At 40.3% G+C, this 12553-nt stretch overlaps 1 protein-coding gene and 1 non-coding gene across 2 annotated transcripts; one reads left to right on the top strand and one right to left on the bottom strand.

Moving 5' to 3' along the window:
* The first annotated feature begins 2379 nt into the window (after positions 1-2379).
* On the top strand, positions 2380-2485 carry LOC116527742. The gene has a single exon (XR_004258705.1). It is a non-coding gene; the product is annotated as a U6 spliceosomal RNA (small nuclear RNA).
* Positions 2486-7374: 4889 nt separating this feature from the next.
* ARF6 (ADP ribosylation factor 6) lies at positions 7375-11385 on the bottom strand. Its single transcript, XM_032244537.1, has 2 exons — positions 11255-11385; positions 7375-11157 (listed from the first exon to the last, which is right to left on the bottom strand). Exon 2 carries the CDS (start codon positions 10672-10674, stop codon positions 10147-10149), a length of 528 nt encoding a protein of 175 aa, XP_032100428.1. The 5' UTR covers positions 10675-11157; positions 11255-11385; the 3' UTR covers positions 7375-10146.
* Between the last annotated feature and the right edge of the window lie 1168 nt (positions 11386-12553).

Raw genomic sequence — 12553 nt, 5'->3', positions numbered from 1 at the left:
GTGTGTGTGTGTGTGTGTGTGTGTGTGTGTGTGTGTGTGTGTGTGTGTGTGTGTGTGTGTGTGTGTGTTTTAAGCATTGAACCCAGTAGGACACAGTGGTTGTGATTCAACAGATCTGTCATTAACCTGATTTATCTTGCTGATAGAACCTAGTATAGCACCTGGAACTTAGTAGGCTTTCAATAAATCCTTGGCAAATAAATGAATCAATATATTATATATATACTATATTTTAATCATTTCAATTATTATTTCTTTAGGGAACCTCATTTGAATGTATAAAATATGTAGGCCAGGTGCAGTGGCTCAGGCTTGTAATCCCAGCACTTTGGGAGGCCAACATGTGCAGATCACTTGAGGTCAGAAGTTCACAGTGAAACCCTGTCTCTACTAAAAATACAAAAATTTGCTGGGAGTGGTGGTGTGTGCCTGTCTGTAATCCAGCCTATTCAGGAGGCTGAGACAGGAGAACCACTTGAACCTGACAGGCAGAGGTTGCAGTGAGCTGAGATCATGCCACTGCATTCCAGCCCAGGCAAGAGAGTGAGATTCCATCTCAAAAAAAAAAAAGAAAAAGAAAAAGAAAAACAATATAAGGTATATGTTTTATCCCAGACACTTTACTTTGGGATCTAAACAGGTATTGGCAAATTCTTTCTGTAAAGGGCTAAATAGTAAAGGTTTTAGGCTTTGTGGGCCATAGGGCCTCTGTCACAAACACTCAACTCTGCTGTTATGCAAAAGCATCCATGGACAATATGCAAATGAATGCTTGTGGCTGTGTTCTGATAAAACTTTATTCACAAAAACAGAATAGAGGGGTTCACAGGTCATGGTTTGCCAACCCCTGGCCTAGAAAATTCATTGCATCTAAATCATCTCAACTGATACCCTCTCTACTGTAGTTACTAAGGTTGCAGGCAGAGTATGAGAAAAAAATAATCACCATCTAAGAATGAACTGTCCAATATGATTACCACTAGCCACATGTGGCTATGGAGAACTGAAATGTGGCTAGTTTGAATTGAGATGCATGTTAAATGTAAAATACACATTTGAATTGTGAAGATTTCACATAAAATAAAGAATAGAGCTGAGCATGGCAGCCCACACCTGTAGTCCCAGATACTAGGGAGGATAAGGCAGGAAGAATCCTTTGAGGCCAGCCTCAGCAACATAGCAAGACCCTAGTCTCCAAATATTAAAAGGTATATAAAATATATCATTCATTATTATTTCATACTGCTGACATATGGAAATAATATGTTTGATATATTGGGAACATTAAAATTTATTTCTTTATTTTTATTTTTTAAATGTGAGCACTAACAATTTTAAATTACATATGTGGCTTGCATTATGTTTCTATTGGGCAGCACTGCTCTAAGATAGAATAGTTACAAAAGAGAGAATGCCTAACAGATTCAGTCTTTTTTAGCACTGCAAACAAAATACTTTACCCAATTATCAATGTCTCTTCAAGTATGCTATGTATCGTGACTTCTATGCTATGTAAGAATTAACATCAAGGCCGGGCACGGTGGCTTACACCTGTAATCTCAGCACTTTGGAAGGCCAAGGCAAGTGGATCACCTGAGGCCAGGAGTTTGAGACCATCCTGGCCAACATGGTGAAACCCCGTTTCTACTGTAAATACAAAAATTAGCTGTGTGTGGTGGTGGTGGCCTTTAGTCACACCTGGGAGGTTGAGGCAGGAGAATCGCTTGAACCCAGGAGGCGGAGGTTGCAGTGAGCTGAGATCATGCCATTGCACTCCAGCCTGGGTTTCAAAAAAAAAAAAAAAAAAAAAAATCAAAATTGTTAACTCTTCCTCAGCAAGTAACATATTTCACCAATTTATTTCATTATCTCACTTCTTTCTCATTTTCTATACACTATACTTGGCCCTCATTTTCTCCACTGAATTATCAACAGTCTCCTGAAAGGACTTCTTTCTTCCAACCTCTATCCATTATCTTGATACATGATTCTATACAAAGCTACTAGATACTCCTAAACATTATGACACTGTGACTCTCTCCTGATATATATATATATGTAATGGAAGCCACTGAATTTTTACATATGTGTGTGTGTGTGTGTATATATATATATATCCAAACTACTTGGTAGAGTTCTTGAGGGTTTCTAAAATTATTTTTAATCTTCTGTTTTGAATCTTACCTTCTTTCCTACCACTCAGTCAGACATAGGATTGTAGGTAGAATATAGGATGGCTGGTTAAATTTTAAGTTTTTGTATATAATATATATATATAAATATATATATATATATATATATAGTATAATTTTAGTATATTGCTTGGGATATACTTGTTCCAAAAAAAAAAAGTTTATCTAAAATTGAAATTTGACTGGGATGCTCACTTCAGTAGCACATATACTAAAATTGGAACAACACAGAGATTACATGGTACCTGTGCAAGGATGACACAAATTCATGAAGCAGTCCATATAAAACTTTTCTTAAAAGAAATCTACATCTAAATAAGCATACAAATAATCAGCTCAGTGAAAATGTTAACTTTTCGTATTTTTCACAATGATCTGTAAAATTCACTATCAAGCAGTCAAATTTGATTTTTACAGAAAAAAATAGTCCTTTAAGCAGCCTACTACTGTGTTCTCCATGCACAGAAGACTCAAATTATACACGGACTCAAAACTTATTGATGATCAAACAAGAAAATTGTTGGAAATTTACTTAAAGCAAGGTATTTTTAAGAAAACACACACCAAAAAAATACTAAGAACATAGTAAGCACTGGTTCACCTTAGTCAGATTTGTAGTATAGATTCAGGTAGTATAGCACAGACTACCTGAATCTAAATTCGGGCTGTGCTACTTATTAACATGTACCTCTGTATGCCTTAGTTTTTTCAACTATAAAATGAGAGCCCTATCTCCCAAGGTGGCTGTGAGAATTTAGAGAATTAATACCCATTCTATGCTTAGAACAATGCCTGACACATGGCAAATATTCGATAAATGCTAACTCATACTATTCTGAGAATTTCTGAGTTTGGGTGGGCACGGTAGCTCACGCCTGCAATCCCAGCACTTTGGGAGGCCAAGGTGGGCAGATCATGAATGAGGTCAAGCGAGCGAGACCATCCTGGGCAACATGGTGAAATCCCGTCTCTACCAAAAATACAAAAATTAGCTGGGCGTGGTGGCACGTGCCTGTAGTCTCAGCTACTCAGAACGCCGAAGCAGGAGAATCCCTTGAACCCGGGAGGTGGAGGTTGCAATGAGCCAAGATTACACCACTGCACTCCAGCCTAGCAACAGAATGAGACTTGGTCTCAAAAACAAACAAACTTTTAAAAATCAACACATGGGCCAGGCATGGTGGCTCACGCCTGTAATCCCAGCACTTTGGGAGGCCGAGGTGGGCGGATCACCTCAGGTGAGGAGTTTCAGGTCAGCCTGGCCAACATGGTGAAACTCCATCTCCATTAAAAATACAAAACAGGGGGGAGGGGTTAAAAAAACATGAACTGGGCATGGTGGCGCATCTGTGGTCCTAGCTGCTTGGAAGGCTGAGGAAGGAGAATCATTTGAACATGGGAGGCAGAGGTTGCGGTGAGCCGAGATTGTGCCACTGCACTCCAGCCTGGGCATAGAGCAAGACTGCATCTCAAAAATTAAAAAAAAAATTACGAAATAATTACTAGGGTGAGAAATCGATAACTATTTATAGATTTATATAAAATCGGGCAGGGTGACTCACGCCTGTAATCCCAGCACTTTGGGAGGCCAAAGAGGGTGGATCACCTGAGGTCAGGAGTTCTAGACCAGCATGACCAACATGGAGAAACCCCGTCTCTACAAATAAAGTACAAAATTAGCCGGGTGTGGTTGCACATGCCTGTAATCCCAGCCATTTGGGAGGCTGAAGCAGGAGAATCACTTGAACCCAGGAGGCAGAGCCTCCTTGGGTTGTGGTGAGCCAAGATCATGCCATTGCACTCCAGCCTGGGCAACAACAGCAAAACTCCATCTCAAAAACAAATTAATTAGTTAAAATAAAAAATAAGACATGAAGAGAAAGCACTTTGGTTTGCCATATTGTAACAAACTTCAAAGATCCAAATTTCTGCTTCTACAATTTTCCCCTCTCATATGCTATGACCTTTTCAGACTATTCAGCTGTAATGGAAAACAACTTATGGTCATAAGTAACTACTTTCACATAGGTCTTTCTATGAGCTACACGTTGATTTTTTTTTAAAGCTCATTTGTAAATGTCCTGAAAATTTACCTCCATAACTTCTGCTAAATTACTTTGTAATAGTCTAGAATAGTTATAGGTTTCACAACTTTGTAATAAATAGTTTAAAATAGTTATAGATTTCCCAAAAGGAAAAATAGTTATAGATTTCTCACCCTAGTAATTATTTAGTATTATTTAATATTAATATATAACTCTAGGCAAGAAATAATCCATGTGTGAAGCAATTTTCCTAGTTTATATTGTTTAGACGAATAATACTGGAAGAAACCAAATATCATGTACCATATTAGTCTCCAAGTCAATAAAACACTTCCTCTTACAAACTTTCTCAGTATAAAAATAATAGACTCATGACTTAATTACCATAACAGTGGATTAAAAGCCACAGTTAAACAACGTTATCTAAACCTACACCAAACTAATCTAGGTTATCCAGAAGAAAGGGCACTTAACAGAGAATCACATTTAACTTAAATCCAAAGACCAGTAAAACGACCATAAAAATAAGAGAAATATTTAAAATGAAGTGATTCACACAGTTTTAAAGAACTATGTTAAAATCAAAACTGAGAAACTAGATTTCAAGCATTTAAACTCATTTAAAAAAAAATCCAGGTTAGACTACTCAATAACAAGTCTCAGCTAACTAAATGTATAAAATGTGGAAATTCTGTCACTGTGCCCTTAAATTTTTATTAGATTCATTCAACAATGGTCTTTTACTTTCAATTGTTTGATTTTCTATATGTTTATATATATATACATATATTAGTATGTTTTCAAAATTGGCTTTACACTTGGGGTTAAATATTTTTCCTAAGAGCCAGTTAGTAAATATTTTAGGCTTTTCAGGCAATATACTGTCCATCACATATTCATGGTTTTTTCTCACAACTTCAAATCCTTTAAAAATGTAAAACCCATTTTTAGGAGTCCCTATAAAAAACAGGCTGCAGCCAGATTTGACCTTGGCAACTTTTCCCACCTCTGCTTTACACTGTACTATTATCTTTCTATTACTATGTTAATTATACCAATATTAATATTTCCTTGAAGAAATATCTTACCAGTAAGTGCAGAGTAGTGAAACAAAACAAAAATTTCCTTGAAGTATTTGCTCGAACATCACCTCAATGAGGCCTTCTCCGAACACACCTACCTGTTCCCTGATATGTGTGTGTGTATATATATGACACACTGTATAACATATAGCATATCACCTAATTGACTTTGACTTATCATCTGATCTTTGTTCTCTGCCCCCAACCCTTCATTTAAGTTCAATGAATGCAGATTTTTTGTGTTTTTTCACTGTCAATCTTGTGCACCTCAACAGTGCCAGGCATATTAGCAGGCTCTCAATTTAAAAAAAAAATCGGCCGGGCGCGGTGGCTCAAGCCTGTAATCCCAGCACTTTGGGAGGCCGAGGCAGGTGGATCACGAGGTCAACAGATCGAGACCATCCTGGTCAACATGGTGAAACCCCATCTCTACTAAAAATACAAAAAATTAGCTGGGCATGGTGGTGCGTGCCTGTAATCCCAGCTACTCAGGAGGCTGAGGCAGGAGAATTGCCTGAACCCAGGAGACAGAGGTTGCGGTGAGCCGAGATCACGCCATTGCACTCCAGCCTGGGTAACAAGAGTGAGACTCCGTCTCAAAAAAATAAATAAATAAATAAAAAATAAAAATTAAAAAAAATCTACACTCAAACTTATAAAACAAATACTATGGACAAAATATGTATTTTAAAATGAAAGTCAAGGACAAGACTGACAAAAACTTTCAAATTTTTTTCAAGTAGTCATAAAACATTTCAAATAAAGGGAGAAAAGGTTAAAAATCTTCTCATTGTTCCACAAAGTGAGGTTAGTTCTTACAGTCTCATTCTCTTGAAATTTACCATTGCTTGAGTTATATTTAATTGCAAATTTAATTCCTAAATCCCTCTACAGACATGTTCTGCCTTCTTTGATCTCACCTGTGTGTTTCCTGCCTGTTCAACTTACTAATCTAGTTTGACAACTTTAGTTTTTGGCAAAGCAAGAAGTTGCTTTGCTTATTCTATGGCTCCATCTCCCAACATTCCATTTTTGTAAACTCTCTAATACTGTAACCTTTACTAATCCCTACCATTTAATTAAAGCAAAAGGTTACTATTGAATATTAACTCCAAATATATCATGTTCCGTGACTAGTCAGACTTAAAATTTTCTTATAATTGCTGTATGTGATTTTACAAATACAGTTTTTACCTGTAAGGGAAGACACAAGACTTGCCTTACTTGTAATCCTGATACATATTCCACAAGGTATTGAGAAAATAACTTTCAGAATGTTGTAAGCTGTATCACCATTCAGATTATGGCTACTGTATTTCTAAGCTTATATCAAAGCGTAAAAACACACTAAAGAGGAAAATAGTTTCTGTTGCTAACACTGACAAATTGATACTTTGTCACAGTATCTTAACCACAGTATTAAATGTATTAATAAATATTAACATGGAGGTTAAATCATACTAGAGATCACATGAAGACACTCCAAAATCAAACTATTAAAATTGCTGATATAGGAGGAACGGCTTAGAAGAATGTCTTTAAAACCCTTTTATCCAACAAGTTACTCATCTTTTACTTTTCTTTCTTCCGACCTTATCCTGTATGATACTATTTTACTTTCTAAATGAATACAATTCTGCCATTCCTATAGGACAATTTGACCTCTAAAAGAAACTTTAAAATCCAAATGTCTATAGTAAAGAATTAAGACTTAAAAAGACTTAAGGCCAGTTCTTTAGACACAATTCTGTACCTCTAAAAATGCTCAGGTTGTAATTTGGAAAAAACAGAATAAAGACTGCTATGGGACCTCAGTTTTTAAAAATTGTTTAACTGCTGTGTCCTAAATTATCATACAGATTAAGTTTGGTAAAACTAAAACAGGGCGAACCACCTCAAACAGCATTTACGGGAACCAAATTTTTTTTTTTTGTTCTTGAGTCAGGTGACTTCCAAATTAAGTCACTTTTTACCATATACCCTGGAGAGTAACATAGCCCGACACACCACATGTCCCACTTATCTAGTTCAAGCGAGTAACATAACGTAAGAAACTGCACTGTGTAATTCCTTTATTTTCTGCATATTAGTGCTTTACCAACACTACAACCATAAAGAACACAATTCCAAGTACTGTACTTTTTCGTTTGGGGAGATCACAGTCTACAGACTCATTTACTTATATTAAACAAGATTAACCTCATTCAAAACTTACTGCAGTTTATAAATTCACATAAATACAGAAATTGATGCAATTAAACAACTTCAGGATCTTAATTTTCAATTCCTAGATTATAACTTTTTCTGCAGGCTATAATTACCTACTCCATAGTCACCAATGGTTATTGTTCAATTTAACTACATCAATTATCAACCTTTTATATCCTTAAAGAAAATGTAAGTGAAAGTTACAATTTCTTACCAAAAGGTTTAAGGTTTTCCAAATTTCAAATATTTGCTTTCCCCTCCCCCTTTTCCAGTCAAACATTTCAAAAAACTAAAAATAACCACATCTCACCTGCAACATTCAATAGCAATCACTTGATGTATAAAATTTTAACTATGCCCCCAGTAATAAGACACAAAAAAATGGCTGCCTACCAATCTGTCTTCACAAGTTGGAAATACATTTAAGAGTTAACATGAGGGTTTCAAGTTTCCTCCAGTTTAGGCATTTATACCTTTGTGCTTGTTTTGTTTCAGGATGTTACTATAGCATTGATATTTGGATAACCCATATTTATGTACCTTAAAATGCAATCATTTAAAACGCTAAGAATTACATTTATGGTGCAGCTTTGGGAATTTGAGAAAGCAACCAGTGTTCTTAGATGTGTTTATCAGCCTCATTTCTAGGGCTATTTCTACTAAAGTGAAACTGAGAACTGTACTTTAGTTGCACCTTGAAATCAAAAATCCCTCTGCACCAACAGGAGCCTATAACGTAATACTGTTTTTCATCTGCTTTAAGTAAAATGTCAAGAGTTTTACTTTGAATAGTTCATTTTTTTTATAGCCTTACACTTCTCACACATCTTTGGTAAAAGCTCCATTATACAATATGGCCAAAGTGTGAAGGACCAATACTGTCCAACTATACCATGATATCCCGCTCAGTTTTAGTTTTCAGACACCCTCATTAAACAAAACCCACTCCACCTTTTCCCGTAGACTGCCTTTGCAGTCTACATTTCTGAAATTCCCTATTTAATTCCTTGAGGATCACTCAAATTAATCCTTAAGGCTATATAAGAACCAGATGCTGCTTCACAATTCTGCACCAAGCATTAACATTTGGTTCAAAATATTATCATAGTGGTCTCAATCCAGTTACTGGTCCTAACCAGCTAACCAAATAATCTTGTTAGGATCTGGATATAACCAGCAAGCACACTGCTTACACATGAAGAAAAATAAGTTTACATTCATTGTCATCTGTAGGTTCTCTCTCTTCATCCTACGTCCCCTTTTATAGTCATCCCTCAAGTCTACACATCATTCATTCATCACATTTCCTTCCTTAAAGGAGACAGTGTACTATTGAACCAACAGGATATCTATTTGCATGAGTTAATCCTACAAACAAAATTAAATACCTTTTTTATAAAACATCTTTTCCAGTGTTCTAATTGATGGAGATGTGGATCACTCATATAAAAAATGACTTATAGCTTCAGTTTAATCAGTTGCTATAATGTGAAAACAGGAATGTTTCTCTTTTTTTCAACTAGGTAAAAGGTGCATATAATTTGAATTGTTAAATGCTTTATTAATGAACAAAGTAAACCTTTTAGTAACTTTTAAAGTACTGGTCTTAGACATTTGAAACAAGGTAAAAGTATACATTCCAGTTTTGCCCAAAAGTCACTTAAAATATCTACAAATATTTCATCTGTGTGTGGCATACACCATTATTGCTCCAATTTCTGGAAAGTCTATTTTTAAAGTTTAAAAAAAGAGGAAAAACAGCAAAGTGAATAACTTTGCAGTGGAAAAAAAAAAAGTGTGTCCTTGACGGGTTACACTTTCATATTTTTATGCAGCGTTGTCAGCTACCTTATGGAGAAGTTGGGTTTTATTCCTACTCATGCATGATGTACGTTTCAGAACTTATTTGCTGACATTTCAGAGAACTTCTTACATTACCTGTTTAACATACTGAGGTGCAACTGGAACATATTACAATGATATTACTCATGATTTGCCACTGTGGGCTGAGTTTACTATACTGGTCTCAGATATAAAAGGTCACATTTGAAATTACTAAGTTAAAGTTAGAACTCATAAGGAAGAGGGAAAGGCCTTAAATATAAAAGACAAACGGCAGTTTGATTAAGCAATAATTTTCAGTTTACTAGATGAAACAGACTTGCAACATAGTCTGCATGAATGCAAAATAAGCCATCTACAGCAAGTGATAAGAAAACTTGGCAAAAAAGGAAAAAAGCATACATAGGAAAATGAAAGAGTCTCTCGAAATAAAAAAAATCAAACCATTATTACAAAGGTCTTTACCAATAACTGCTGTATTTCCCCCATCCCATCTGCTGGAAGTCAGCAAGAGCATCTAGCACTTTGTGTTCATGTCAAATGTCAGATCAAAGCATCCTAACGCAAAGCAAAAAAAAAAAAAAAAAAAGGAAAAAGAAAAAAAGGGAAACAAAAGAGAAAACCCCCAAGCCCCCTCCCCCCAAACCGTAGAACAGTAACTCCAGAGTTCAAATTCAAAAGAAGAGAAAGTGGCAATTGAAAGAGGTGATGGTGGCGATAATCCTATGAATGGGTTTTTGATTTCTCTCCTTCCAGGGGATGGGTGAAGAATGCTCATTAAGATTTGTAGTTAGAGGTTAACCATGTGAGCCCCTCATAGAGTCCGTCCCCTGAGGTGGCACAGGAGGGCTGCACATACCAGTTCCTGTCCCGAATCCGGGTCAGGCCCAGTTTCTCCTGGATCTCGTGGGGTTTCATGGCATCGGGCAGGTCCTGCTTGTTGGCGAAGATGAGGATTATGGCGTCCCTCATCTCCCGGTCATTGATAATGCGGTGCAGCTCCTGGCGGGCCTCGTCGATGCGGTCGCGGTCGGCGCAGTCCACTACGAAGATCAGACCTTGGGTCCCGGTGTAGTAATGCCGCCAGAGCGGCCGGATCTTGTCCTGGCCGCCCACATCCCACACGTTGAACTTGACATTTTTATAAGTCACCGTCTCCACGTTGAAGCCCACGGTGGGAATGGTGGTCACTGACTGGCCCAGCTTCAACTTGTACAGGATTGTTGTCTTGCCCGCCGCGTCCAGGCCCAACATGAGGATCCGCATTTCCTTGTTCCCGAAGATTTTGGATAGCACCTTCCCCATCGCGTCGGAGGAGCCGGGGCCGGGGGCATTCAGGTGTCCCGGGTCCCCTCAGCCAACAACGCCGCCGCCGCCGCGAAACCGAAACGAAGCCTCCCGGCCGCGAGGGCACCTATGCGGCCTGCGTGGGAGTTGCCTCCTAAGGGCAGAGGCCCAGGCCCGCCGCTCACTCGGGCATCACCGACCGCACAACTTGATTCCTCCAGTCGCCGCTGCCACCCGGGCCGAGTCTGCGCCGGGAGCCGCCGCCCTGCTGAGGCGCGGCCCGGCCCGGAACTGCCCTTCCCCCCGCAGGCGCCGCGCGAGCACCGCCGCAGTTCCCGCTCCTCCGCCTTCCTTACTCTCACCCCGAGGGAGACTGCGGCCCTCCGGCCCGCCCGCCGGCCTGCGAGCACTGGGCTCACCACCGACCCAGGATACCCGAGAGGGAGCGCGGCTCCGGGGCCCCGTCAGGTCATGGATCCTAGCTGGAACTCGGTGCGCTGCCTGCAGAGAAAGAGAGGGAGAGGGAGTTACCGCCAGAGCTCCAGAGAGGAACGAAGACCGAAGTGGCCCGCCTTTCCAGCTTGGCCCAGGAGGTTACCTCCAGCCGCCGCCCCGAGCGCGGGCTCCCTGCGGCCTCCACCTACTCCTCCCAGTTCTGCCGCCGCCGCTGCCGGAAAAGGCGCTGAGGAAACCGCCTCACTTCCCCTCCCGACCACGCAGGCGCAGCAGAGGCCGACCGTTCGGACCAGAGCGACCTCTGTAAGGAGAGCAGCCCGCGCGCCTAGCGTCATGGGCGCCACGCGCCAGAGGGGCGGGGCTACGGCATCTCAGAGGGCTCGCAGGTGCGGCCGGCCCCGAGTCCGCGAATCTCGGACTCACCTGCGACCACCTGTGGCTCTTCTAGCGTCTCCTTCCCTGCTTTTCTCTTCGCTCTGCCCTCCCCTGCCCACCCAATCCAGGGAAGCAGATCTCCTGGGGACTCCACAGGGTGGGGCCCACGGGCAGCCCGCTCTCTCCGGGAGCGGAGCTGCCTGCAGGCCTGTCCCCGGACCTCGGTGCCCGGCAGATGCTCTGCGAGTTCCTTCCGCTCGTCCCAGTCTTCGCGCACCCTCAACCTCCCAGGGAAGCTCTGTTCGCTTTTATTTTTTTCTTCCGCAACCCTTTCTTGGCTTCCTTTATCCCTCGAGTTTTGTGTGTTTCCTGAAAGACACGTGGGAGGCCAGTGTCTCGTGTGGAATCTGCCAGTCAGTTCAGCGCTTTTGCGGAGTTGAGTTTACTTTGCAGCTCTTTTGAATGTTTGAGCCCTGTCTCTCTATAGGTCTCTTCAAGACCAGCCCACTTTTCTTAAAAACTGCAATATTATCAAGAGTTCTTGTGCCTTGCCACGTTTTCACCTTTTTAGAATGCGACAACTGTTCATCTTTATCACTTTATCTTATGTGATTAGTAGTAGTTTCTCACCCACCTACCCATTCTTAAGAAGCCTATAAGGTAAAGCATAGGATTTAGAATATAGAACGACCACTTGTGTAGCCTGGATCTGGGCACTTAACCTTGCTAAGTTTATCTCATGTATAAACTGACCTTGCCAACTCCCCTACGTGAGGATTAAATAATACCATGTGGAACACTTTAGGACACATTTTATGTGTTTTGTTTGTTTTTTGAGACGGAGTCTTGCTCTGTCGCCCAGGCTGGAGTCCAGTGGCACAATCTCGGCTCATTGCAGCCTCCTTATCCCTTGTTCAAGCAATTCTCCTGCCTCAGCCTCCGGAGCAGCTCGGATTTCAGGTGCCCGCCACAAAGCTCGGCTAATTTTTGTATTTTTAGTAGAGACGGGGTTTCACCATGTTGGCCATGCTGGAACTCCTGACCTCAGGTGATCCACCTCGGCCTC

Source organism: Sapajus apella, unplaced genomic scaffold (genome assembly GCF_009761245.1).
Source record: "Sapajus apella isolate SASKATOON/1434 unplaced genomic scaffold, GSC_monkey_1.0 scaffold55, whole genome shotgun sequence".
NCBI lineage: Eukaryota > Metazoa > Chordata > Mammalia > Primates > Cebidae > Sapajus > Sapajus apella.
This window is presented reverse-complemented; position numbering and strand designations above follow the sequence as displayed.

Excerpts from the sequence above, each read along its gene's own strand:
- ARF6 (XM_032244537.1), bottom strand. The coding sequence starts at position 10,674 with ATGGGGAAGGTGCTATCCAAAATCTTCGGGAACAAGGAAATGCGGATC.